This window comes from Phyllostomus discolor, chromosome 4 (assembly GCF_004126475.2).
Source record: "Phyllostomus discolor isolate MPI-MPIP mPhyDis1 chromosome 4, mPhyDis1.pri.v3, whole genome shotgun sequence".
Taxonomy (NCBI): Eukaryota; Metazoa; Chordata; class Mammalia; order Chiroptera; family Phyllostomidae; genus Phyllostomus; species Phyllostomus discolor.
Genome location: NC_040906.2, coordinates 59,396,503 through 59,421,087, shown reverse-complemented (window position 1 = coordinate 59,421,087; position 24,585 = coordinate 59,396,503). Strand labels below are relative to the sequence as shown.

At 33.9% G+C, this 24,585-nt stretch overlaps 1 protein-coding gene across 1 annotated transcript in view; it reads right to left on the bottom strand.

The window, feature by feature from the left end:
- The window catches only part of KCNH7 (potassium voltage-gated channel subfamily H member 7), a 480,501-nt gene that overhangs the window by 49,669 nt on the left and 406,247 nt on the right, over positions 1 to 24,585 (bottom strand). The window contains 2 exon segments of the mRNA XM_036023387.1: positions 5,238 to 5,437; positions 22,989 to 23,388. Of these exon segments, the coding sequence (XP_035879280.1) occupies positions 5,238 to 5,437; positions 22,989 to 23,388 (600 nt within the window).

Below are 24,585 nucleotides of genomic sequence, written 5' to 3'. Positions count from 1 at the left end.
TGGTAACTAGGTATATTTTATGGAAAACTAAAAGATGTCACCAGTCTTGAGGGTAATTGTCATTTAAATGCACATTTTTGCTAGCCACCATGCGCTTTTTCTAAGTGCATAGATTTCCTTGTGGGGCAATTTGGACATCAGTGTACAGAATGGGCATGGGTCTTTCAACTGAGGCAATAATTGCAATGCCTTCTGCAACTTGACTGCTAATCTCAAACCTATGCCTTTTTGTTAGAATTGTACTGGTGAAACAAAAAATATCAATTAAACTATACAGGCTTACCTATGCAAAAATTATATTATGCTGTTGATATCTTTAGAAGTGAGCGATTTTATTTTCTGAAGAATTCTTTGAAAAAGAGTCGTTGCCCAGCGGTGGGGTAGTCAGATATGAGGGCACCATATTTCTAGTCATTTTATTTATAGCTCTTTGACTAATTAAAGTTTTTTGTTGACTGTATTTATCGACTTCAGTGTATCAAAGAATCATTAGGAAAAGGTAATGTGGAATCAAAAACAATGTGGTGAAAATGAGCTGTGCCATTTTGTAAGCCTTGCTTTATATTTTTGATGGGGTTTAATATCACAGAATTGTTTTTCACCTGAGTTGCTGAGCTGAACATAACCGAAAGAGCTTGTCATTACATTTCCCTATGGTTTATCAAAACTGCCCACGAGAGCATGTGAAAGCCTAGCTCAGATGAAGTCATTTAAATAAATACAGAGAATGGGAGCAATGAAGTTTTTAAAGCAGTAGAGTTAGAGTGTGGAAGCAGATGTAAGTGTTGGCAGTAGGTAGTGAGTAGTAGTAGTAGTAAGTAGTGGTTAGTTAAGGTCAGAGGTCAGCAGAGACTGCTCTGACAGATAACAGAGGAGCTGGGAAGAAGTGATGGAAGGAAAGGAAATCAAATTTTCATTAAAATACTCCTAAGAACTCGTACCAGGCCCAAGAAGTAAGAATTTTTATCAAATAATATACAATTCTTTATATTTTCTTTTCCATTTTGATTGGCTCTGTTTGTTGGATGCATTCTAAATGCATACTTGGTCACTCAAGAGTCCCACTGTAGTTCCAAGCATTTTTAGCCTATTAGGTCGACTTTTGATTGGAATCCCTAAATATTCTCCCTTCTTCAATCCGGTCCTATTTTACACTTCTTCCTTTCTGAGGAATTAATTTAATCTCTGCTAGACCAAGAGGACTGGGCCACACAGTGGAAGGGACATGGAGTTTTCTGCTTTATCCTGAAAGCCAAGGTCTTCAGTATTTCTCTTTTCCTTCCAGCCTGCCTTTCAGCAGCCTTGCCTATCTGCCTTGTTGAAGAATTTATCCCTCTTCCTAGGTTTTTATTCTACTCCTTCTACATCCGATGCTCAAAATTGTCTCCATTAATGTCAAGGCCAAACAAACAAACAAACAAACAAAAACTCCAAAATAAAAACAAAAACAAAACCCCTCAATTGTTCTCCTATCTTCATAAAATAAATTAAACAAAGTAGTTTCTGGAGTACCTGCTTAACTCTTCATTGCTTCTACATGTGCTTGTATTCCTATCCTTGTCTTTACCTGAAATGGTCTCTTTGGTTCTCTGCCATAACAATTCTACCACTTATTTAGTCCAGTGGTTTCTGAAAAACATGAAGCAGATGTTTCATAGGGAGACTAACAGGTCCACTACAGGGAGTGAGAGAATGGGCAGCAGGTAGGTTAGAATCTCTGTCCTCAAGCAGAAAAATCTCCCACAATAACTGTTCATGCATTTAGCATATTTGAGTTCTGGTGCTTTAAAAATATTTGAAAATGACAAGTTTAATGAAATTGCAGAGAGGTTAAGTGACTTGTCCAAGATTAGTGGCATATTGAGGGGATATTTTTAGGTAAGGAATAAAATGTGTCATTAAATGTTCACGAAGGCTTTCTTTCATGCCAATGTAATTTTAAATTACAGAGTAATTTCTGTATAATTGATTATTTCTCTCCAACTAGAATGATGTATAGGCCATGGTATTTGGGTCCCTTCTTCAATCATGCCAGGCTTTTGTGCTGTTACCCTGATGTGTAAGGTGATTTTCAGTTCCTGGCAATGTTGCCACTAAAATCTATGCTGGATAATATCAGAAGGTTTCATATTGGGTTAAAAGGCAGTGTTGATTTGGGGAAATTCCTTGAGGTGAATTTCATCCTATCCTGAGAAAGTATCTCCTTCTTCTTAATTAGTCAAATTTCTGGGAGTTAGAAGGGAAAATGTTTTCCAGAATTTATGTAAATACATTTTTGAGGTAATTTTTACCATTCCTAAGTCTGACATCAGATGCAAAAGAAGAGCTTCCTTTCATCGGTCTTATTATCCTGAACTGTTTCTTTTTGCAACCTGAACTACTTGATTCAAGTAAAAGAGAGCTCAGAATGGTTTTGGCTCTGGAACCTTCTGGCAATAGCTGCTTCACAAAACCCCCCAAAGATGCAGGAAATAAGGAATATGGCTGCACAGCTTAGGTCACTTCTTTCCTGTCTTGTGATCTACCCAGGAATCAAATATTTTGGGTTATGAAAAATAGTTTTAGGTCAATTAACACCGTGTGACTGGATATCTTGTACCTCATTTGGACGTGGCTGAAGAGCAAAAATGACCTGAAATGCTTCATGAGAAATCATATTTCAGGTTATATTTAAACAAAATAAGATGGAATGCTAATGTAAAATACAAAAGATAGATGTACTTATATGTATCACAATACATACAATTAAATCACTTTAAATTATTATTAAATCACAGCTTAGTAAACAATTAACTGACAAGACACAGAGATTTTAACAATGCGTTTTTGGAGGTAAAAGAAAATCCATTTAGATTTTTTTTTAACCTCTCAATATTCTAAGAGTACAATTGCTTTTCTCTAATCAACTCTGTTTTGTACATTGTGCTTAATTAGCTAAGATCTTCTATTTGCTGGGTTTTGTGTTATCTTGCACTTTGATTTTTTACTCACTTTGCAGTCACAAGATGAGGAATGTAGACACTGTACAAACAAAAGTTCGTGCAAAGTCAAGCTCTCAAAACCACATGCAAGACTCTGGCACATGGTTTAGAGCTCACACACTTCAGGATCATGTAATACAGGCATGCAGATGAGAGGGAAGAAAAGTACCTACATTATGGAAATAGAGGATGGTGAAAAAGAATGACATTTTCTTTATGACAATTTATCTAATGCAAACCGTATACCCATAACTTTTACCAGAGCGGAGCAAGGGGCAGAAAAGTGACTTCGTGTGGGTAGGGGGAGACTGTATATATATATATATATATATTATTAGAGGTCAAGTCATTGTTAAAGTTAAGGAATTCTATTCTGTACTTGGCCTCTTTGACGTAATCTTTCCCAATTTCTTGCTTTGTATTTCCTCTTCTACATCATGCAAAAAATATCAGAACTAACATTGGAAATCATTTAACAAGCTCTAAACCTGACAGATAACAAGGGTGCTCTCCACAATTTACACGAGAATTAAATTGGATATAAATACCTCCTGTTCTTACCGGTGGGTGTTGTGATTCCATGTGTTAAGGTGTGAAGCAGACAGGAAAGAGATAAATCTTTCATAAATACATTGTAAATAGGCAAGTGGTATATAAACCATATTTATAGGTAATAGAGTCAAACAATGAAAGGTAAATAGTTGTCACAAAATAGACTTTATCACAAAATATGGTCACAAAACTAGAGTTATATGCAGAGGGGAGGTGCAATAAATCATTGTTTTATTACTGTTATTGAAATAATCTTGCAGCAGTATAAAACAACAAAACTGAGTGACACTTGTGTTGATCAAAAATTCTTGACACTGCTTCAGTCAACCCAGCATTAGAGAATCCCTAATAGTTTCTGAGCGATAACTTTGTTGAATAATAATATGTAAAAGTGATCAATGCAGAGGTGTTTTCTTGTAAGATTAAAGTGTTTTCTTTGTGAGATCAATTTATCAAATACATTTTCACAAGGAACTGTGGGATATTTAGATATATCTTATGAAGTCTATATGATTTTGTATAAAATGTGCTGATTATTCTTTAAAATTTTTTTAGTGGCATGTCCTTCTCAGTCAGATAAGTCACACACTAAGATAAACTTATCTGTATATAACTAGGTCTTTCAAATTGGGCAATATTTGCAATGATCTCTGCACCTGGGCTGCTAATTTTGAACCTTTGCTATTTTTATTAGAATATTACCAGTCAAATGAAAAATGCCAATCTAAATTGTATAGGTTCACTTATGGAAAATTTGTATTATACTGTTGATGTCATTATATGTGAGGGGTTTTATTTTCTGAATATTCTTAGAAACAAGTTCTTGCTCAGTGGAAGAGTAGCTGTATGGGAAGACACCATATTTTTGATCTTTAAAACAAAAAGATCTATGGTATACCATAGAATTTGGATTTGTTATACGATTTATCTCAAACAATCAGTTTCTAAAAACCAAATAGCAAGGTCAAAGAAATATGCAATTTTTCTAAGAAGAGCTGTATAGACACCAGTCATATTACTACTAATTATGTTGGGTTTTGAGCATTGTTAGAAGAAGAAATAATTATAAGAAGTGATTGTTGGTGTTCAATATGCTTAAAATTTATGAAGGAATCAACATTCCCCTTTGAAAGGAAAGGTACATTAAAATAGATACAATAAAAGGGCACAGTTGATTTTTTAAAACAGAAAAATTTTCATACCAAAAATATGAAACTTACTATTGTAAAGTGTTTATGACATACTTAAATTCCCTAAATGCTTCTATAAATTCTCAAAATGTCTTATTTTTTAAAAAATTCTTAACTTTGGATCTCTTTTTGGGGTCATCATAGTTATTACTGTTACTTGCCAAAGCTTAATGCAAATGGGTCCAACTGTTTTTTGGGGGGTGCTGGTAGCTAGGCCATCTGGTGAAAGCCCAAGCCCCAGCTGAGCAATGCTGTCGGACCAGAAGGGGGAACTCTGCTGCACACAGCTATACCAGTTTGCATCATGTTATAATGCCTTTGCCACACAGTATAACTAGACTCTAGCATCATGCAATGCCATGAATTGAGAATGAGAGACTACCTCCAGGGGAGAAAATAAATATCTGAGAAAGGATAACAAAAGCAAGGGGTTCAAAGCTGGTGAGACTGGCTTTTCCTTTTGGCTGTAGCTAAAATGCTATGGTACTACCTTTTTGGAAACAGAAATACATACCATGTTCATGTCAATGCCATTGGTGTATGTCCACGCATGTTGGAAATACTCTTCGAGCCGTTGCCTCAGAGGGTTGGGAATTTGGTGAAAGCGAATGAACTCTTTTACTCGCAGCATCTGCATGTGGTACCTGGCAGTTCCCGAGTAGAGTCTTTGGATAATTGCAGATACATTTCCAAAAATGCTTGCATACATTAGTGCTAGATTGGATAAAAAACAAAGTTATGGGGGAAGATTGCACTTGGGCATATTATACCTTGTCAGAATCTCAAGTATGTTGATTTTTGATTATTTCAATCCGGGTACGAAGATTTACCATTGGCCCATTGAGGAAAAAAAAGTTAAGCCAATACAATTGTAAATTTTATAGTTTTGATGATAAGTCTGGAGGGGAAACTTGTCTAAATTCACCATTGATTCTAAATTAAAGTAAAAATTCAGATTGTTTACCATATCAACTTGTAACCCAGAGTGCTGATTAGAGATAAAATGCATTTAGAATATTATGTTTGTAATGGAATAAGAAGGTATGTCATGGGGTTACCATAGATATGTTTTCTGGAACTGGAGTTCAAATGTTAATTTTTAAATTGTGACATCTCTGCCTCTCAGCCTCAAACCTAATTTTAAAATATTTTAAATCTATAAGTCTTAAAATTATTTTGAATACTCTGGATTTGCTGAAGAATGAAAAATTATTTTAAAGAATTCATACTTTTCTAAGAGTATTTATATATTTTTAATGTATTAAAATTCATTTTATAGTACTTTTGCATGACACATATATCTCTAATTTAGAATAGGAGAATATTATTTTATTTTTGCAGGGAAAAATAAACTACATCTTTGTTATTTCATCTAAGGAAAGGAAACTTCTATACAACTCTTTTTATATACTCAGTACTTGGGTGGGATACCCTTTCAGTACTTCCTAGGCTAAATCTTTGTAATTTAACATAAGGTTTTTAAGCCATCTTCTTTTTCTTACTATATTTGCATTTAGTTGCAGATAATCCTAAAAAGTGCTATCCTCTCTATAGAAAATCACATCACGACACATGGTCTCTCTCTACCTTTATCTTTGGTTGTGTGTCAGAACATTAGAATAACAGTAGTTGTGTTTATGGCACTGGAACTGCAATATATGAAGCAGGTGGGAAAAGAGAACAGTTTGAAGTGTTTGATTCAACTATATTCAACCAACACATTGTTTTCTGAACACATTTTATGAAACATTATATCAATAAACCGTGTAATTGTTTTTAAAGTAGATTTTGGCCAAATTCACGGTATTTTAAAATGGCCTATCTTCTTGGGCATTTCCTTTCTTTTCCATCTTATCTTTGTCTCTTGGTTAACATGGTCCTTACTTACCACAAGTATCCTTAGTAAGAGAGTGTCCCAGAGGAAGGGGTGCCCCTTTGCTTTTATCTATCTATTATCTATCTATCTATCATCTATCTATCTATCTATCCATCCATCTATCTTTTTATTTACTAAAGATTTTATTTATTTATTTATTTATTTTTTTAGAGAGAAGGAAAGGAGGGAGAAAGAGGGAGAGAAACATCAATGTGTGGTTGCCTCTCACGTGGCCCCATACTGGGAACCTGGCCTGAAACCCAGGCTTGTGCCCTGACTGGGAATCTAACTGGTGACCCCTCATTTTACAGACTGGCACTCAATCCACTGAGCCACACCAGACAGGGCTGTTTCTATCTATTTAAAGGGTGAAAGTCGGGGCCATCTGTAGTGAGTCTGAATTGGGATGTGTGAAAGACACTATGTCTAGTCAGGTAGACAAACTGTTTAGGCTGTATCCTCCACAGGAATAAAAAACATGAGCCTAACTTTAGTAAATGAATAGTCGATTAAGAAAGGAGTTAGTGATATTTGCCTGAAATTGATTCCAAAGTACCTACTGTATGCTCAGGAAATAGTACAGGTTTAATTCGCTTGATTTAATTAGAGGCCACATAATCAATGCTAGCCATTTCACCTAAACCACATAATTACTTGAAGAGTCAAGGAAAAGACTCTTATGTCAAATTTAATAAATACTGAGGTTTTTTATATCCATATGACTCTAAAATGAACCAGAACCATTTTGGGTCATAAATAGGTATTTCCATTCATTGGCAAAATGGTAAAATTTAGATTATAAGTACATAGTTGAATAATTGAATGACCTGTATTTCTCTTAAGAAATTCTATGCTGGTGGCTGGTTAAATTATAATAAAGGCATAGTTTTTTTTCTATTTTTTTTAGGAAAGCAAATAGAGCTAAAGGCTGTCAGCAAGAGAGAAGCACAAAATGACTATATTCTGTACACAATTAGTTAATGCCCATCATCTGACATAGAATATGAGTCAAAAGCACATTGGAGTACTATTTACAGGCATTTTTCCTAACTCACCCTTTTATCTAGTTTTCCATAATAGGGGACTCTTATTTCATCATAATGATTTACTTTAGGTTTAGATATTGTATGAAAAAACCTTATCAAAACTATTCCTTTAGCATTCTACACCCCAAAACTGATACACTAACCAGACTGATGAACATAGTTGGCCACTGGGCAGTAGCTGAAACATGCTGAGAGAGCAAATGCACTTGCATTTCTCCAAATTACACAAACTTAAAAAAATTGTAAACTTAAAATTTTATTGATATGTAGTTTACATATAGCAAAATTAATCTCTTTTAAGTGTATAGTTCAGTTAGTTTTGACAAGTGAAACCACAGTCAATACATAAAACATTTCCATCACCCCCAAATATTGCCTGAATGTCTCGGCTTGTTTGTCTGCTCATTTCAGGCCCTAGACAGTCACTGGGGTCCTTTAGGTCATTGAAGTTTAATTTTCCTTTCCTGAAATTTAATACAAATAGAAGCAAGATGTGAATGTTAATTTTGCTCAACATTATGTTTTTGAGTTTCATTTTGTTGTTTGTGTGTAATTTATTTATTTTTTTAATCACTGAGTAGATTTGCATTATATGGCTATACCACAATTTCTCTCTTCTATAGATAGAAATCTCATTGTTTCTAAGTTTTGGCTATTAAGAATAAAACTACCATGAATGTTTGTTGGGCATACATTTTCATTTCCCTTTTAGAATCCTAAAAATGGAATTGCTGAGTTGTATGGAATGTTTAACTTTACAGGAAACTTCTAAACTGTTTCTTAAAATTGTTACACTCTGCTCAGCAACATATGAGGATATCAGTGGTTCCACCATCTTTCCAAATTTTGTACCACCGGTCTTTCCTTTGAAACATTGTAGTGGGCATATAATATCTCCTTAGGGTTTTACTTTCTGCTTCCCTGGCAAATAATAACATTGTTTCATGTATGTATTGGCCATTCACATAGCTTAATTTGTAAAATGTTTGTATAACTCTTTTGCTCATTTTTAAATTGAGGTGTCGTCTTACTATAGAGTTGTAAGAATTCTTTATATATTCTGGATACAAGTCTGTTTCTGTATATAAGTATTGAGAATTTTTTTTTTTTGGTCTACTACTTGCTTGCTCCTTAACAGTGTCCTTTGAAAATATTGAAGTTACTAATTTCAAATTTATCAATGTTTATTTTATGGCTCAGGATTTTTTTGTATGTTTCAGTTTAAGTAAATTGTATTATACAAATTATTTGTCCATTTTATCAAACTGTTATATTTTTATTGTAAAGTAATTCATTATGTTATTTTATTATCTTAATGTGTTTAGAACTTGTAGTAATTTCATTTTTATCATAAAGGCCTTAATAACTTATGACTTCTCCCTCTTCATTCTAACTGGTGGTTTATCAATTATATTGGTCTTTTAAAAGAGCCAGAATTTTCTTCCATTAATTTTCTCTACTGTTTGTATGTTTCATATTTTAATATTTTTGTTATTTCTTATTTCTTTCTTACCACTAATATTAGTCTTACTTTTCTTGTCATTTAGTAGCTTTTTAAGATAGAAACTTAGGTTTTGGATTTTAGAACTTTCTTTTTTTTGTAAAAACATTTAAAGTTATAGATTTCACACTGATCACTGTTTTAGCTACCTCTTGCCAATTGTGATGTTTTATTTTCCTTTTAATTCAGTTTAAACTATTTCCTAAGTTTCCACATGATTTTTCTATGAATATTAGGTTATTTGGAGTGTGTTACTTCATTTCCAAGTATTTGGGGATTTTTCAAATATCTATTGTTGTTTCTTGTCTTTAACCTTTCTTTTTTTACTTTTTTTTCTCTAATTTCTCTTGTGTTCAAAGAAATACCCTGTAGAATTGAATACTTTTAAATGTATTACAATTTCTTTTTGGGTCCAGAATATGATCTTGGTTCTTGTTTTATAATCCAGCATAGGGTCTGTCCTGTACAGCGTTCTATATACACTAGAAAAGCATGTATATTCTGCTGGAATTCTATAACTGTCCACATGTCAAGATAATTGATAGCATTATTCAAGTCTTTTATATCTTTACTGATTTTCTGTCTACTTATTTTATTAAGTGCTGAGAGAGGAGTACTGTACTTGCCAAGGATCTCTGGATTTGTCTTGTAAAATCATGTATTTCTACTTTAGGATCTGTCAGTTTTTACTTGATTTAAGGTAAAGTTCTGTAATTGGGGGCATATATATTTAGGATTATGGCACTTACTTTATCTTTGGTAATAGTCCTTGTCATGAAGTCTACTTTGAAATTGATACATTTCTTTAGATTTTTGTCATGATTAATATTTGTATGAACATTTTAAAAAATATTTTACCTATGTCTTTATATTTTAAGTGTTTTCTTTAAACACTGTATGATTGAAACTTTAAAAAATAGAGCCTGACAATTTCTGCTGTTCAATGAGGGCTTAGATCACTTATATTTAATAGAATTATGAATATATTGATTGGGTTTAAATCTAGCATCTTGCTATTTGTTTTCTATAGTCCCTTTCTTAAAATTTTTTCCTGCTGTCTTTTGGATTTATTATTTTTTATTACTTAATTTTGTTTTCCCTGTTGGTTCATCAGCTGGGTTTTAGGGTTTACATATGCAGTTTTAACTTAATCACTATTTATCTAAATAATGTAATACAATTTCATGTATAGTGTAGAAATTTTTAATAATATGCTTCCAGGTCCCCTTCCCATTTTTGTACTACCATGGTCACGTTTTTAATTCTACATATGCTATAAAACTTACAAATTCAGTGTCATTAATTTTGATGTAAATACTTATTTTGAAGATTTTTAAAATGATACAAAACATTTTATATCTACCCACTTTAACATTTCTAGTTCTTCATTCCATTTTATTGATCTAAATTTTTATCTGGTATCATTTTCCTTTCACTTAAAGAATTTTATAATTTCTTGTAGTCTGCTCATAATGAATTATGTCAGGTTTTGTTTATCATTTTTGAGACAGTTTAAATGAATAGAAATTTCTATGTTAACAGATTTTGTTTTTCTCTAAGTACTTTAAAGGTGTAATTCCATTGTCTTTTATTTTGATACATTTATTGGGGTGACATTATTTAATAAGGTCATATAGTTTCCAAGACTACATTTTATGATACGTAATTGATACATTACATGTGTGCCCACCACCCAAAGTCAAATCATCTTCCTTCATCAATTTTTGGCCCCCTGTTCCCTACACTACTGCTCCCCACTCTAACCTCTGGCAACCACACTACTGTTGTCTGTATCTGTGAATTATGATTTCATATTCCACATGTGAGTGAAATCACATAGTTCTTAGCTTTTTCTGACTGACATTTGCTTAGCATAATATTCTCAATGTCTATTTATGTTGTCTCAGGTGACAGAATTTCATCTTTTTAATGGCTGAGTAGTATTCCACCATATGCAGGAAGAACTGAAACACCAGAATTATCTTCTGGAGGGTGAGCCCTGTGTAGTACAGGCTTCCCCCAGTGAGTGTTCTAGGAACCCATCTGTATCAGTGTACCAGTGGGCATTGTTGTGAGAGGCTGCATTTGGCTTCAGTGAATTTTTTTTGAAGACAATATGTTTGCATATTTCATGATGGGTGATTTACCAGGTGATTTACTGCCCACACTGCACTGAGTGTTCAGCAGTTTTTGACCAAAAGCAGCATGATCCCATGTCATACCTTCCCTAGTCAGCTGATCTCACCCCGAGCAACATTCTTTTGTTTCCCTGGATGAAAAAAAGTCCTCAAAGGGAAACGTTTGCCAAGGTGGAAGAGGAGAAACAAAAAACACGAAAATGGCTAAAAGTCATGAGTTCAAAAACTGTTTTGAGTGGTGGAAAAAATGTCTTGATAAGTGTATTGAGTCAAATGGAGAGTACTTTGAAGGTGACTGAAGTTTAAACATGTACAAATCGATACACAAATTTTTAATGAATAAATTCCATTTTGGGGGCTTGCCCCTCATATACATGTATCACATCTTTATTCAATTCCTTTTTATCCAATCACTGTGAATAATGTTGCAATAAACATAGGACTGCATATATCTTTGTGAATAAATGTTTTCAAGCTATTCAGAGATGGATTGTCATATGGTAACTCTATTATTAACTTTTTGAAGAACTGCCAGATGGTTTTCCATAGTGACTATAGCAGTTTACTATGCAGTGAATTAGGGTTCCTTTTTTTCTCACAACATCTCCAACACTGGTTATTACCTGTTTTGTTGATAATAGCCATTCTAACAGGTGTGAGGTGCTATCTAATTTTAGTTTTGATTTGCATTTCTCTACTAGCCAGTAAATTTGAACATCTTTTTATGTATCTCTTGGCCATTTCTATGCCTTCTTGGGAGAGATGTCCGTTCAGGTCCTCTGCCCCTCCTTTTTTTCAGATAGGATTGCTTGATGTTGAGTTGTACAAGTTCTTATATATTTTGGACAAAACTTGTTGGAGCTACTATTTGCTATTATCACCTTCTATTCAGTCGCTTCTTGTTTTGTTTTGTTGACAGGTTCTTCTGCCATGCAGAAGCTTTTTAGTTTGATATAGTTCCATTTATTTTTGCCTTTACTTCCCTTATCTTTGGGGTCAAATTCATAAAATGTTCTCTACAACCAAGGTCCATAAGTTTAGTACCTATGTTTTCTTCTATGTGATTTATTGACTCAGATCTTATACTCACTTAGGTCTTTGATTCAGTTGGAATTAATTTTAGTACATGAGAAAAAACTGTGGTCTGATTTTATCTTTTGCACATGGCTTTCCAATGTGCCAGCACCATTATTGGAGGCTTTCTTTTCTTTATTGTGTGTTTTTTAATCCTTTGTCAAACATTATTTGCCTATATACATGTGGTTTTACTTCTGAGCTGTCAATTCTCTTCCATTGGTCTGTTTGTCTGTTTTCCCATCAATACCATGCTGTTTTGATCATTGTAGCTCTACAGCACACTTTGAAGTCAGGTAGTGTCATCTTCCCAGCTTTGTTTTTTTTTCTCAGGATTGGTTTGACTATTCAGGTTTTTTGTTTGTTTGTGTTTTGTTATTTTTTGGTTCTGTACAAATCTGATGATTTTTTGTTCTATTTTTTTAATGGCACTGGGATTTTGATGGGGACTGCATTAAATCTATATATTGCTTTGAGTAATATGGCCATTTTAACTGTGCTGATTCTTGCAATCCATGAACATGAAACATCTTTCCATTTCATTGTGTCTTTTTCAATCTTTATTAATAATGCTTTGTAGTTTTCAGCATATAGCTCCTTTACATCCTTTTCTAAAGTTTATTCCTAGGCATTTTATTCTTTTGGTTGCAATTGCAAAAGAAATTGTTTTTGTCAATTTCTGAAGTTTCTGAAATTTCATTGTTAGTATATAGGAAAGCAGTGGATTTTTGTACATTGATTTCATATCCTGCAACTTTACTGTATTTGTTTATTGTTTCTAATAGTTTTTTGTTTTAATAGTTTTCTAGGTTTTTGGTTTTATTGTTTCTAATAGTTTTTTTGTTTTAATAGTTTTTAATTTTTTCTAACAGTTTTTTTTAGTCTTTAGGATTATCTTTATATGGACTCACGTCCTTGGCAAAATGTGACACTTTTACTTCTTTCTTCCCCATTTGGATGCCTTTTCTTTCTTTCTCTTGCCTGATTTCTTTGGCAGAACTTCCAGAATTATGTTGAATAAGATTGGTAAGAGAGGGCATCATTGTCTTGTTCCTGATTTTAGAGGAAAACTTTAGTTTTTCACCATTGAGTGTGATATAGGCTGAGGGTTTCATATATGGCTTTTATTATGTTGAGGAACCTTCCTCAACACAGTAACTCATTGTTTTAGTATTTAATCATAAGTGGATGTTATATCTTATCAAATTCTTTTCTGCATCTATTGATAAGATTATATGATGTTTACTCTTTCTTACATAGATGAGGTGTATTATATTGGTTAATTTGCATGTGTTATTGCATATGCATATGTAGTATTGTACTTAATTTGCCAGTATTTTGTTTAGGATTTTTCACAACTCTATTCATCAGAGATATTTTTCTGTAGCTTTATTTTTTGTGTTATCCTTGCCAAGTTTTCATATCAGGATATGATGGCCTCATGAAATTTGTTAGAACGTATTGCTTCCCCTTCAATTTTTTGGAATGGTTTGAGAAACATAGGCATCAAATCTTTGAATGTTTGGTATATTTCATTAGTGAAGCCATCTGGTCCTGGACTTTTATTTTTGGGGGAGGTTTTGATGGTTGCTTTAATTTCCTCAGTGTTTATAGGCCTATTTAGAGTTTCCAATTCTTCATTATTCAGTCTGGGGTGGTTATATTTTCCTAGGAACTTACCCCTTTCTCCTAGGTTGTTGAAATTGTAACACACACTCTCTCATAGTATTGTAGTATGACACTTTGTATCTCTGTGAAGTCCATTGTTGCTTCTCTTTCATTTATCATTTTGTTTGTATGAGTTTTTCTCTTTTCTTTAGTGAGTCTAGCCAAGAGTTTGTCAATTCTGTTAATCTTTTTGAAGAATCAGCTCTTTTTTGTATTGATTTTTTTATGAAATCTTTTTGCTCTCTGTTTCACTCAATTCTGCTATAATTTTTATTATTTCCTTTCTTCTGATGACTTTGGGTTTCTTTTGTTCTTTTTTTTTCTAGTTCTTCATGATGTAATGTTAGATTGTTTACTTGGGATTTCTCTTGCTTCTTGAGATAGGCTACTAATGACATAAACTTCCCCCTTAATACTGCTTTTGCTGCATTCCAGAGTTTTGATATGTTGTACTGTCATTCTCATTTATCTCTATATATCTTTTGATCTCACATACTATTTCTTCTTTGACCCAGTCACTTTTTAGAAGTACGTTATTTTATCTTCATACATTTATGGGTTTCTTTACTTCCTTTTTGCAGTTGATTTATAATTTCAAAGCACTGTGGTTAAAGAATATGCTTTGTTTAATTTCAATCTTCTTGAATTCGATGAGGCTAGTTTTATGACCCAACATATGGTCTATCCCTGAGAATTTTCCATGTGCCCTGAAGAAGTATAATCTGATGTTTGGAGATGAGATGCTCTGTAAATGTCAACTATGTCCATTTGGTTTAATGTGTCATATAAGGCAAATACTTTTTTAAGTATGTTTTATTGATTATGTTATTACAGTTGTCCCAATTTTTTCTCCCTTTTCTCTCCCTCCACCCTGCACCCATTACACACCAGCATTCCCTCCCCCTTAGTTTATGTCTCTGGATTATACATATAAGTTCTTTGGCTTCTCCATTTCCTATACTTTTCCTAACCTCCCACTGTCTATTTTGTGCCTACCAATTATGCTTCTTATTCCCTGTACCTTTTACCCCTATTCTCTCTCCTCCTCCTCCCCACTGATAACCTTCCATGTGATCTCCATTTCTGTGATTCTGTTCTTGTTCTAGCTGTTTACTTAGTTTTTGTTTTTTAGGTTCAGTTGATGATAGTTGTGAGTTTGTTGTCATTTACTATTCATAGTTTTGGATCTTCTTCTGTTTCTTAGATAAGTCCCTTTAACATTTCATATAATAAGGGTTTGGTGACAATAAACTCCTTTAATTTGACCTTATCTGGGAAGCATTTTATCTGCCATTCCATTCTAAATGATAGCTTTGCTGGTAATCTTGGATGTAGGTCCATGTCTTTCATGACTTCAAATACTTCTTTCCAGTCCCTTCTTGCCTGTAAGATTTCTTTTGAGAAATCAGCTGATAGTCTGATGGGAACTCCTTTGTAGGTGACTCTCTCCTTTCCTTTTGCTGCTTTTAAGATTCTTTCCTAATCTTAATCTTGGGTAACTTAATTATGATGTGCCTTGGTGTGCTCCTCCTTGGGTCCAACTTCTTTGAGATTCTTTGAGATTTCTGGACTTTCCAGAAGTCTATTTCCTTTGCCAGATTAGGGAAGTTCTCCGTCATTATTTGTTTAAAGAAGTTTTCAATTGCTTGCTCTTTCTCTTCTCCTTCTGGCACCTCTATGATTCAGATGTTGGAATGCTTAAAGTAATCCCAGAGGTTCCTTAGCTTCCCTCATTTTTTTAAATTCTTGTTTCTTCATTCTGTTCTCATTGAATGTTTATTTCTTCCCTTTGTTCCAAATCATTGATTTGAATTCCTGTTTCCTTCCCTTCAATGATGGTTCCCAGTATATTTTCCTTTATTTCACTTTGTGTAGCCTTCATTTTGTGACCAAACTCAGTCATTTCTGTGAACATCTTGATTATCAGTGTTTTGAACTCTGCATCTGATAGGTTGTCTTTCTCTTCATCACTTATTTTTTTTTTTGAGTTTTGATCAGTTCTTTCATTTGGGCCATATTTCTTTGTCTTGGCACACCTGTTGTATAGTAAGGTGCAGAGCCTTAGGTATTCGCCAGGGCAGGGCAACCCTCTTTGCTGTGTTGTGACACTCTCTGTGGGGCAGGAGTCAGAGATGGAACAATGTTACTTGCTCCTGTCTCACTCAACTTCTGTCCCTTCCCCAGCCTCCCATGAGCAGATTGTGCCCTTTCATGTGCTGATTTCCAGGTGGGTGGGTTTTTGTACATTCTAGGATCCTGTGGACCATTCCGATGGATTCTCCTGTGAGACTGGAAGTTTCTTCTGCCTTTGCAACCCCTACAAGTTTTACAGCTAGAGGTTTGGAGTCTTTGGTTTCCCAGTCAGCCAGCTCCTGCCTCGCTGGTGGTCTGTCACCTTGCTGAAGGTCCTTTTAGCCTGGTTGCCCATCTCCATCCCTCCTACCAGTTTAGATGAATGTGTCTTTAACTCCTTGGTTGTGGAAGTTCCATGCAGTTTGATTTTCTGATGGTTCTGATTGTTCTGTTTTGTTTTTAAATTGGTCATTATCCTTCTTTTGGTTGTATGAGGAAGCTAAGCATTTCTAGCTATGCCTCCGTCTTGGCCGGAACATGCAAATACTTCCTTATTGATTTTCTGTTTGGATGATCTACCTAGAGCTGTTGATGGAGTATTAAGGTCCCCAACTATGATTGCATTTTTGTCTGTTCTTTTAGTTCTAATAGTAGTTGCCTTATATATTTTTATAGTCCATGATTGGGTGCATATATATTAAGAAGTGTTACATAATCTTGATATAGTGTCTTTTTTATTATTGTAAAATGTATTTTTTTTGTTTCTTTTGTTATCTTAAAATCAACATTTTCAGATGTATATATGGCTACACTTGCTTTTCTGTGGGAAAAGCAAGTTCTTTACTTTGGGAATGTTATTTACTTTGGGAATCACTTTTCACCTTTTTATTTTTGAGTTTAACTTTGTCTTTGCAGCTTAGACATGTCTCCTCAAAGCAGTATATGATTTTTTTTTTGTTTTTGTTTGTTACCCAGTCTGCTACCTTGTGTTTTTTTATTGGTGAATTCAGTCCATTTACATTTAGGGTAATTATTGATGCATGATGCCATAACCATTTTATATTTTGTTTTCTGGTAGCTCTGTGTCTCCATTGGTTCTTTTCCTTTGTGTTTTGTCTGTTGTTTTGTTTGGCAGTGTTTCTTTCCTCTCTTTTCTTTTATTTTTAAGCTATGTGTCTCAGTTTTGAATTTGTGTGTGTGTGTGTTTACCATTAGGTTTATGAAAAAGAAATTTTCACATATACAATAGTCTTTTTTCTTTTGAATGCATCTGATCTACATCTCCTTTCCAAATTCAGATCTTTATTCCTACCCATTTTATGTTTTTGTTGTCAGAAATTATACTTTTTTATGCTGTATGTTTGCTGGTTATCATACTCAGAGTTTTATAACATTTTGGTTTTTGTTTCAGGTAAATAATCTCCTTAAATATTTACTGCAATTGAGATCTTCTGGTGATAGGTTCCCTCAGCTTATTCATGTCTGGAAAATTCTTTATATCTCCTTCATATTTACAGGAGAACTTTGATGAATATATTACTCTTGGCTGATAGTTTTTCTCCTTCAGTAGTTTGAATATTTGGTTCTATTTTCTTTTGGCTTGTAGAATTTCTGATGAGAAATTAATGGGCTTTCCTTTATAGGTTACTTTCTTCTTTTCCCTGGCTTCCTTGAGAGTTCTTTGTCATTAATTTTTGACACTTTTAATACAATGTGCCTTGGAGAAGGCCTCTTTGGATTGCAGTAACCAGGTGTTCTGTTTGCTTCTTGGGTTTGAGGGTCTAGCTCTTTCCATAGGTTTGGGAAGTGCCCATCAACTCTTTGTTTCAATAGGCTCTCCATTCTCTTCTCCCTCTTTTCTAATTCTGGTGTTCCTATTATTCTTGTATTGTTCTTTTTGATGGAGTCGAATAGTTCTTGTAGAGTTCTTTCATTTTTTTATGCTCAACTCTTTCTTTTCATCCCTCTGTGTCATTTCTGTATTTCTGTCTTGGACAACACCAATCTTTCGTCCATCCAGTCAGCTTTATTTCCTATTCCTACTAGTTCATTCTTGATCACTTTTGTTGAGTTCTTCATCTCCAGAATTTCTGTTTGGTCCTTTTTCAAAATTTCAATCTCTTTGGTAAGTACTTGTTTTGTCAATTGATTTCTTTTCTGAGCACATTAAATTGCCTGTCTGTATTTTCTAGCATCCGGTTGAGTATTGTCAGAACTGCAATCTTGAATTCTCTGCATTAATATCATATTTTCCTGTCTTTGTTTCTTAGAGATTTAAAATTTTTTTCTGGGCTATCTTACTATCTCGCTTATTCATGGTATTTGATGGATTCCTTCTCTGTCTAAGCATCTGTGTATGAGTGGCACTTCTCTAGCAGGTGGTGCTGAATGCAAGTTTTTTTTTAGCTCTGTGACATCCCAGTGTTGTCCGCCTCAGCTAGATGCTGCCATCAGTTTAGCCTTGATAGGTGGGTGTGGGGTGGGCTATGGGAACTGGCCAGCTACTTTGTTGTTTGCCCTCTCCACAATGGTGATGTCATACCTCCAGAGACTATCCCCTGTACTCAGACCCCAGTATGGGTCACAGAGAGAATCTCTTGCTCAAGCTAAACAGTGCTTGTGTACTATTTCTCAGGCTTGCAGATAATGTGTTTCATATTCCAACACCAAGTGTGAGGGGAGTGAGAGCTGAGAGGCTACAGGGTGGAAGGGCTCTGTAGCTTTGTGTCCCTGTCTGGAATGGTGACTACCCGATAATGGGGCTGCACCCCTGTGCTATGTATGTATTTGTCCAGGTCTCTGGCCTTAGACACAGCTCATACTGCTCCCTCCTGCTGGAATGCCCTCCAAATTGCTTAGCTCCTTTGGGAAGAATAGAGTGAAAGCCACAGCTGGATTCCTCCCCTCTCTCAGCTGAGCCTTGCTGTGAACTCCAGGCTGCAGGGGCTTTGTCTGTGATGGTCTAAGCCCTTCTCCCTTCTCACTCCCTCTTTTGCTCACATTTGCCTGCCTTTAGATGTTTCAATGCAAGTGTCTTTCAGGCATTTTTGTGCATTGAATAGAGAATCCTTTGATGAGTTATAGCTGTTTGTATTATCAAAACTTCAAGGGGAGAGACCAAGGTATCTCTCCTGCCTTCATTCCTGACATCACTCTCCAATCTCTCTAGTCTTTTGATTTGCATTGTTTCTAATAAGAAATCTGCTATTAACCTGGTGTTTTTCTTCTATACATGATTGTCTTTATTTTTCCACTCTAATGTTTTAAAGGTTTTTTTTCCTCTTTATCATTATATTTCAGTATATTGATTATAATACATTTTGGTGTGTGAACATGTGCATGTATGTGGGTTTTGCCTTTTTGGAAGGCCCTGAACTTCTTAGCTCTATGGTTTATAGTTTTTATTAATTTTGGAACAATTTCAGACATTTCTTACATTTTTTCTACTTTCTTCTTCCATTTTCTGGGAATCCACATATACATTTGTTTAAGTACTTGGTACTGTCTGCTACTTCCATCATCTCTGTCACCTCCAGCTGTATGTTAAAAAGGTTTTTTTCTCCTACTATGGGTTACATGTGTTGTTTCTTAGCATGTCTATTAATCTTTTAATGGATTATGGGCATTACAAATTTAACATTGTTCATTTCTTTATATTCTTTGTCTTCCTTTAAAAATATTGGATGTTGGTCTTGCAAGCTGTTCAGTTTGCTCTTTTTGAGGCTTATAGTTTAGCCTTTGTTAGGACTAGCCAAGCCCTAATAGTATGGCAATATTTTTCTGAGATTTCAGTTGAATGCTAATGTTCAATAAGGACTTTCCACTGTCCTGGTGGAAATTGTCCAGCTTATAGTACTTCTGTAATTTATTTGCCAGGACTTGCATAGTGTTACCTCATGTGTTTGTGACTTACTTTTCATCAGTAGACTTGAGGAAACACCTATACAGATTTCTGGAGATTATTTTCTTTGCCATAGCTGCCTGTTGTCTGGTTGTCTTAGCTCAGTGACTACTGTTTTAGGTCAGGTTGCTTGTCCTTTCACTGTGGTGCAGGACAAGTGCCTCCAGACAGAAAGCTTAGGATAATATGAAGCCCATTTTGTTTGTTTTCCTTCTTTCAGGGATCAAATCCCCTATTATTTGATTTCTGATGTCTAAAATCAGTTAACTTATATATTTTATTTAGTTTTATATTATTTAAAAATACACTTAGGAGTATGGTAAGGTTCTAGTTATTCCATCATGGCCAGAAGAAGACATCCAGTAACATTTTTTTTACATGCTATAAAAACAAGAAATTCCCTCAAGATGTTTTTCAAGTAGGTCATAGGTGAAATATACTTGCATTTGTTTACTGGTTTATGTGTTTTTAAAATTAGGCATCTGTTATATTTATAATAGTTGAATAAAGATATAAATTTATATATTAGAGTACATAGGTATAAATATGTGAGCATAATTTACATTTATACTTTTTAATGGCTGCTTAAATTTTCTATATTTTCATTTTGAATTGTATGTATTTTCTAATCACTGTTCTCTGTACGCATTCATAAGTACAATTGGCAACTGTCTTTGCAAACAGAAGCTTTGAAAAGTGTATCTATAAATATTTGAGTTGTTTGCATTTAGTTAGATAATAGCTTCTAATGTTTAATTTTTAGTTTGCTTGAATTGTATCTCCATAACAAGGATAGTTGATTGTTTTGTTTTTACAATGTAGCTTCAAATTTTTCTTTTAAAAAGAATATTATATTTAATGAAGCTCAAAGAAGATGAGAGAGTTCAACCTGATATAAACTAGACTATATAAGATATAATTAGGATTAGTACATATACAGTATTTTACATTATCTGGTTAGATATTGTATTTTATTTTTTGCTTTAAATTAAGTCACTTATAGATCTTAGGACTATGTAGTTATTGGAGAAATAGAATCCAAAGAAAACCAAATAATTTGGTAATACAATAGGATCTAAATAGAAATATGCATAGCTACAACTGTATACATCAAATGTCTAAGCAAATACAAGAGGCATTCCTATTACTGTTAAATTTTAAATCTTAATTTTACCTTTTTCTTTACTCATGGCTTAATTTGTCATGATAGAATTCTTCAGGAATTTTTCCTGTGAGACATTAAGTTTTATACAATTTCATTTTGATTACAGTTTGTAAAACCACGTTTGTTATTCATATAAAGAATGCAATGTAGAAAGTGGATGTCTCTTACTCTACCCAATTAACTAATTTTTTTTTCTTAAAATAAGAACACTGGAAAAAATGGCAATGGAATAAGAAATTCATCTTCAGGAGGCACATTCCTAAAGAATCAATAGAAATAATGTAGTTTTTTATTTTTAAGAAAAAACAAAAGTAGAGAAAGAAGAAAAGAATGAAAAAAGAAAGGAATGAAAACTACCAATAATCTCCTGATTTAGGAATTAGAGATTAGGTGTAGAGCAAGTAAAGAGCTGAGTTTTCTTTAACGTAAAATGATTCACATAATAAACAGTACTATGTACTTCACTTAATTCTCACAAGTGGTAAAGATTTCTAAGTGATGAACAGGTTAACCTTCTGGGCATTTTAAAAATTCTTTGTTAAAAGTCCTAAGTTTTAAGATGTGGGTTTAATTTCTTTAAAAAGTTTATATATTTTTTCTACATAGATATTAAAATAATAAAAAACCTTGTTTTTCTTTTCTTTGTTGGCTACCTATGCCACTAAAGCTCATAGCCATTAGGGGTATTTACTAGCAGTCATAATCACAGACTGTTTGCTCTGAGAAATTCAGTCTCCCTGGAATGAAGTTTTCTATTTTTTCCGGTAAGCTCTACTTCCATTTCCTTCTGGGTGCAATGCCATTTCTGTGTTTATATCCAAGGCCAAGCCTGAATTTGAAGAATATCTTAAGAGAGATTTAACATGATTTAGCCTATTCAAATGTCACTAAAATAAAAATACCAAGACATATATATTAAAAGTAAATTTTAAATAAAGTGGACAATAAACTAGTGAATCTATTTAAGTGCCATAAATAAAGCTTATTTAATCACATTTCATTAGTTAATATGTTAACATTTAAAAGTCAACTCTCTGGGTTTATTTTAAAAATGTGTACATAGTATAAGAAAGATGCTATTTTAAAGATTTATAAATCAATCATGCTTTTGCCAATTGCTGTTTGCTATCAGCGAGGTTATCTATAGTGGTTTCACAGTGTGTTTTAAAAAATATATTAACATTAAAGCATATTTAGTTTAATACAAACATTTTTCTTATGACAAAGAGTCTCCTTATAAATAATGCTCATGATATTACCCAACTACCAGGTAAAGGTCACTTAAGCCTTCACATAGTGTCACAGGGGAAGGAATTTGTAGCCAATGATACCAATATATGTATCTACATATATATGATTATGCAAATCATATATATATGTATACATATACATAAAAGATTAACTTACATTATGATCTGTGGCGGTGATATATATATTTCTATCTACCTAGCACATCTAGTAATATAATGTAAACTAATCTTTCCCAATCTAATCTGGCTTCAGCTGGAAATAGAAAATACCCACTGGTAACACATTATGGATACTTTTTTAGAGTGGTAAAGGTGAACTGCAAGTCTCTGTTCCTGAATCCCAAGACCCATGTCATTCCAGTTTTAGGCTCTTGCTTTCCTGAGGTCCTGGAAACCTTTGGTGCCTCCCCTTCATAAAGAGAATCAGATTTGATAGACTATGGTTCCCAAATATTTAATCCCATTATTTCTACAATTTTCTATAAATTTTCCTTTGCCTTACTCTAAATGTTCTAGAGATAGCAATTTTGTGATATTATTTGATCCTAATAGATAAAAGAGAAATCTACTTACAGCCAATCAACATGACACAAATTGAAAAGATTTTTTCCGAATTGGTGTTAGGTGACACATTCCCGAATCCTACACTGGTTAAACTGCTGAAGGTAAAATAAAGTGCTGTGACGTATTTGTCTTTAATGGATGGCCCAGAACTTGAGTCACTGTCATTGTAACGTTTTCCAATTTGCTGTCCTAATGAATCCAACCATCCGATTTTGTCAGTCAGGTAGGGCCTTTCTACATTCCCAATCGCATACCAAATGCAAGCCAGCCAGTGAGCAATCAGGGCAAATATGCACATTAGGAGCATTAGAACAGCAGCGCCATATTCTGAATACCGATCGAGTTTCCGAGCCACTCGCACAAGACGAAGGAGTCGAGCTGTCTTCAAAAGACCGATTAATGTTGTTGTCTGTGAAGGTAAATATGCATGGTAAGAAACAGTTGGTAAACAACTCAACGCATGTTCCTGTGAAGCTAAGTAGGCAGAAACTGGTTAAAACAATATGGTAGCATTGAGGATAACTTTGTTTGAATTAAGTATTTTTAAAAATTTTATCCATTTTGGAAAATATCTGAAAATGTGCATGACATTAATTCAGTGCCTTCGCATGAAGACTAGAGGACAAAGAACTTGTCTATCTTGTTTTATGCTCTCAGTGCTTTGCACATCATGGGTAAATCATTCACTCACTAACAAACATGTCAGCAGGTTACTAGTGTGTTAGCAAGTGCCACATAGGGGAACTAGAGTGTTGAACAGATATACATGGTCACTTTTCTGATAGAGACAGTTATTTGGTAGACAAAGTATCTTCTCTAAGAAAGAGAAACAAGTTCATGATCTATTGAGAAGATAAACATTTTAAAATATTTTTAAAATAAACAAAAATAAGATCATTTCAGAGATGGGAAGTGCAATGATGATGATGAAACAGAGTGATCTGATAGATGGTGTTTTGGAGTGTGGGTTGGAATGGGGCCTAGTTTAGGAAGGACAGCCTTGCTGAGGACCAGACCTTAGCACTGAGAAGGATCTGCGTAATGAGAAGGAGCCAGTCAGGCAGATAACTAGGAAACTCATTGGATGATTGCAAGCATGAATTAGACACTTTATTTAAATGCATTTTTCTTTCTTAAATATGTTAAATTATAAATTGTTTTTGCTTTCTTAGTGCTATTATGTATTTTGCTTTGTGTTGTGATATATGTAACTAATTACATGATTATTATTGACCAGGTATCTAATGATAGGACACTTCCATATAATAACAGGATACTTATCTCGTTGTTTGGACTTGAAATCTGATAAGCACAAATTACAAGTTCATTTCTTAGGTTTCCTAAATAATGTCAGCTATAAGTACTACATATTTCACAGGGCATATAATTATTCCATAGCTACATGGTGTTTACCAATCAATTATTGAGTCATTTTATCTGTTCATTGTTGGTGTTTATTTCACAAAGTGCATCCAACTGAGTTAAGAACACATTTTAATTAAAGAAATAGCTCATGACATAACTATCACGCTATATCTATTCACACTGGCTTGGTAGAAAAGGGCACTAAATATCAAGAAAAGCACTTTTACTAAAGTACTATAAT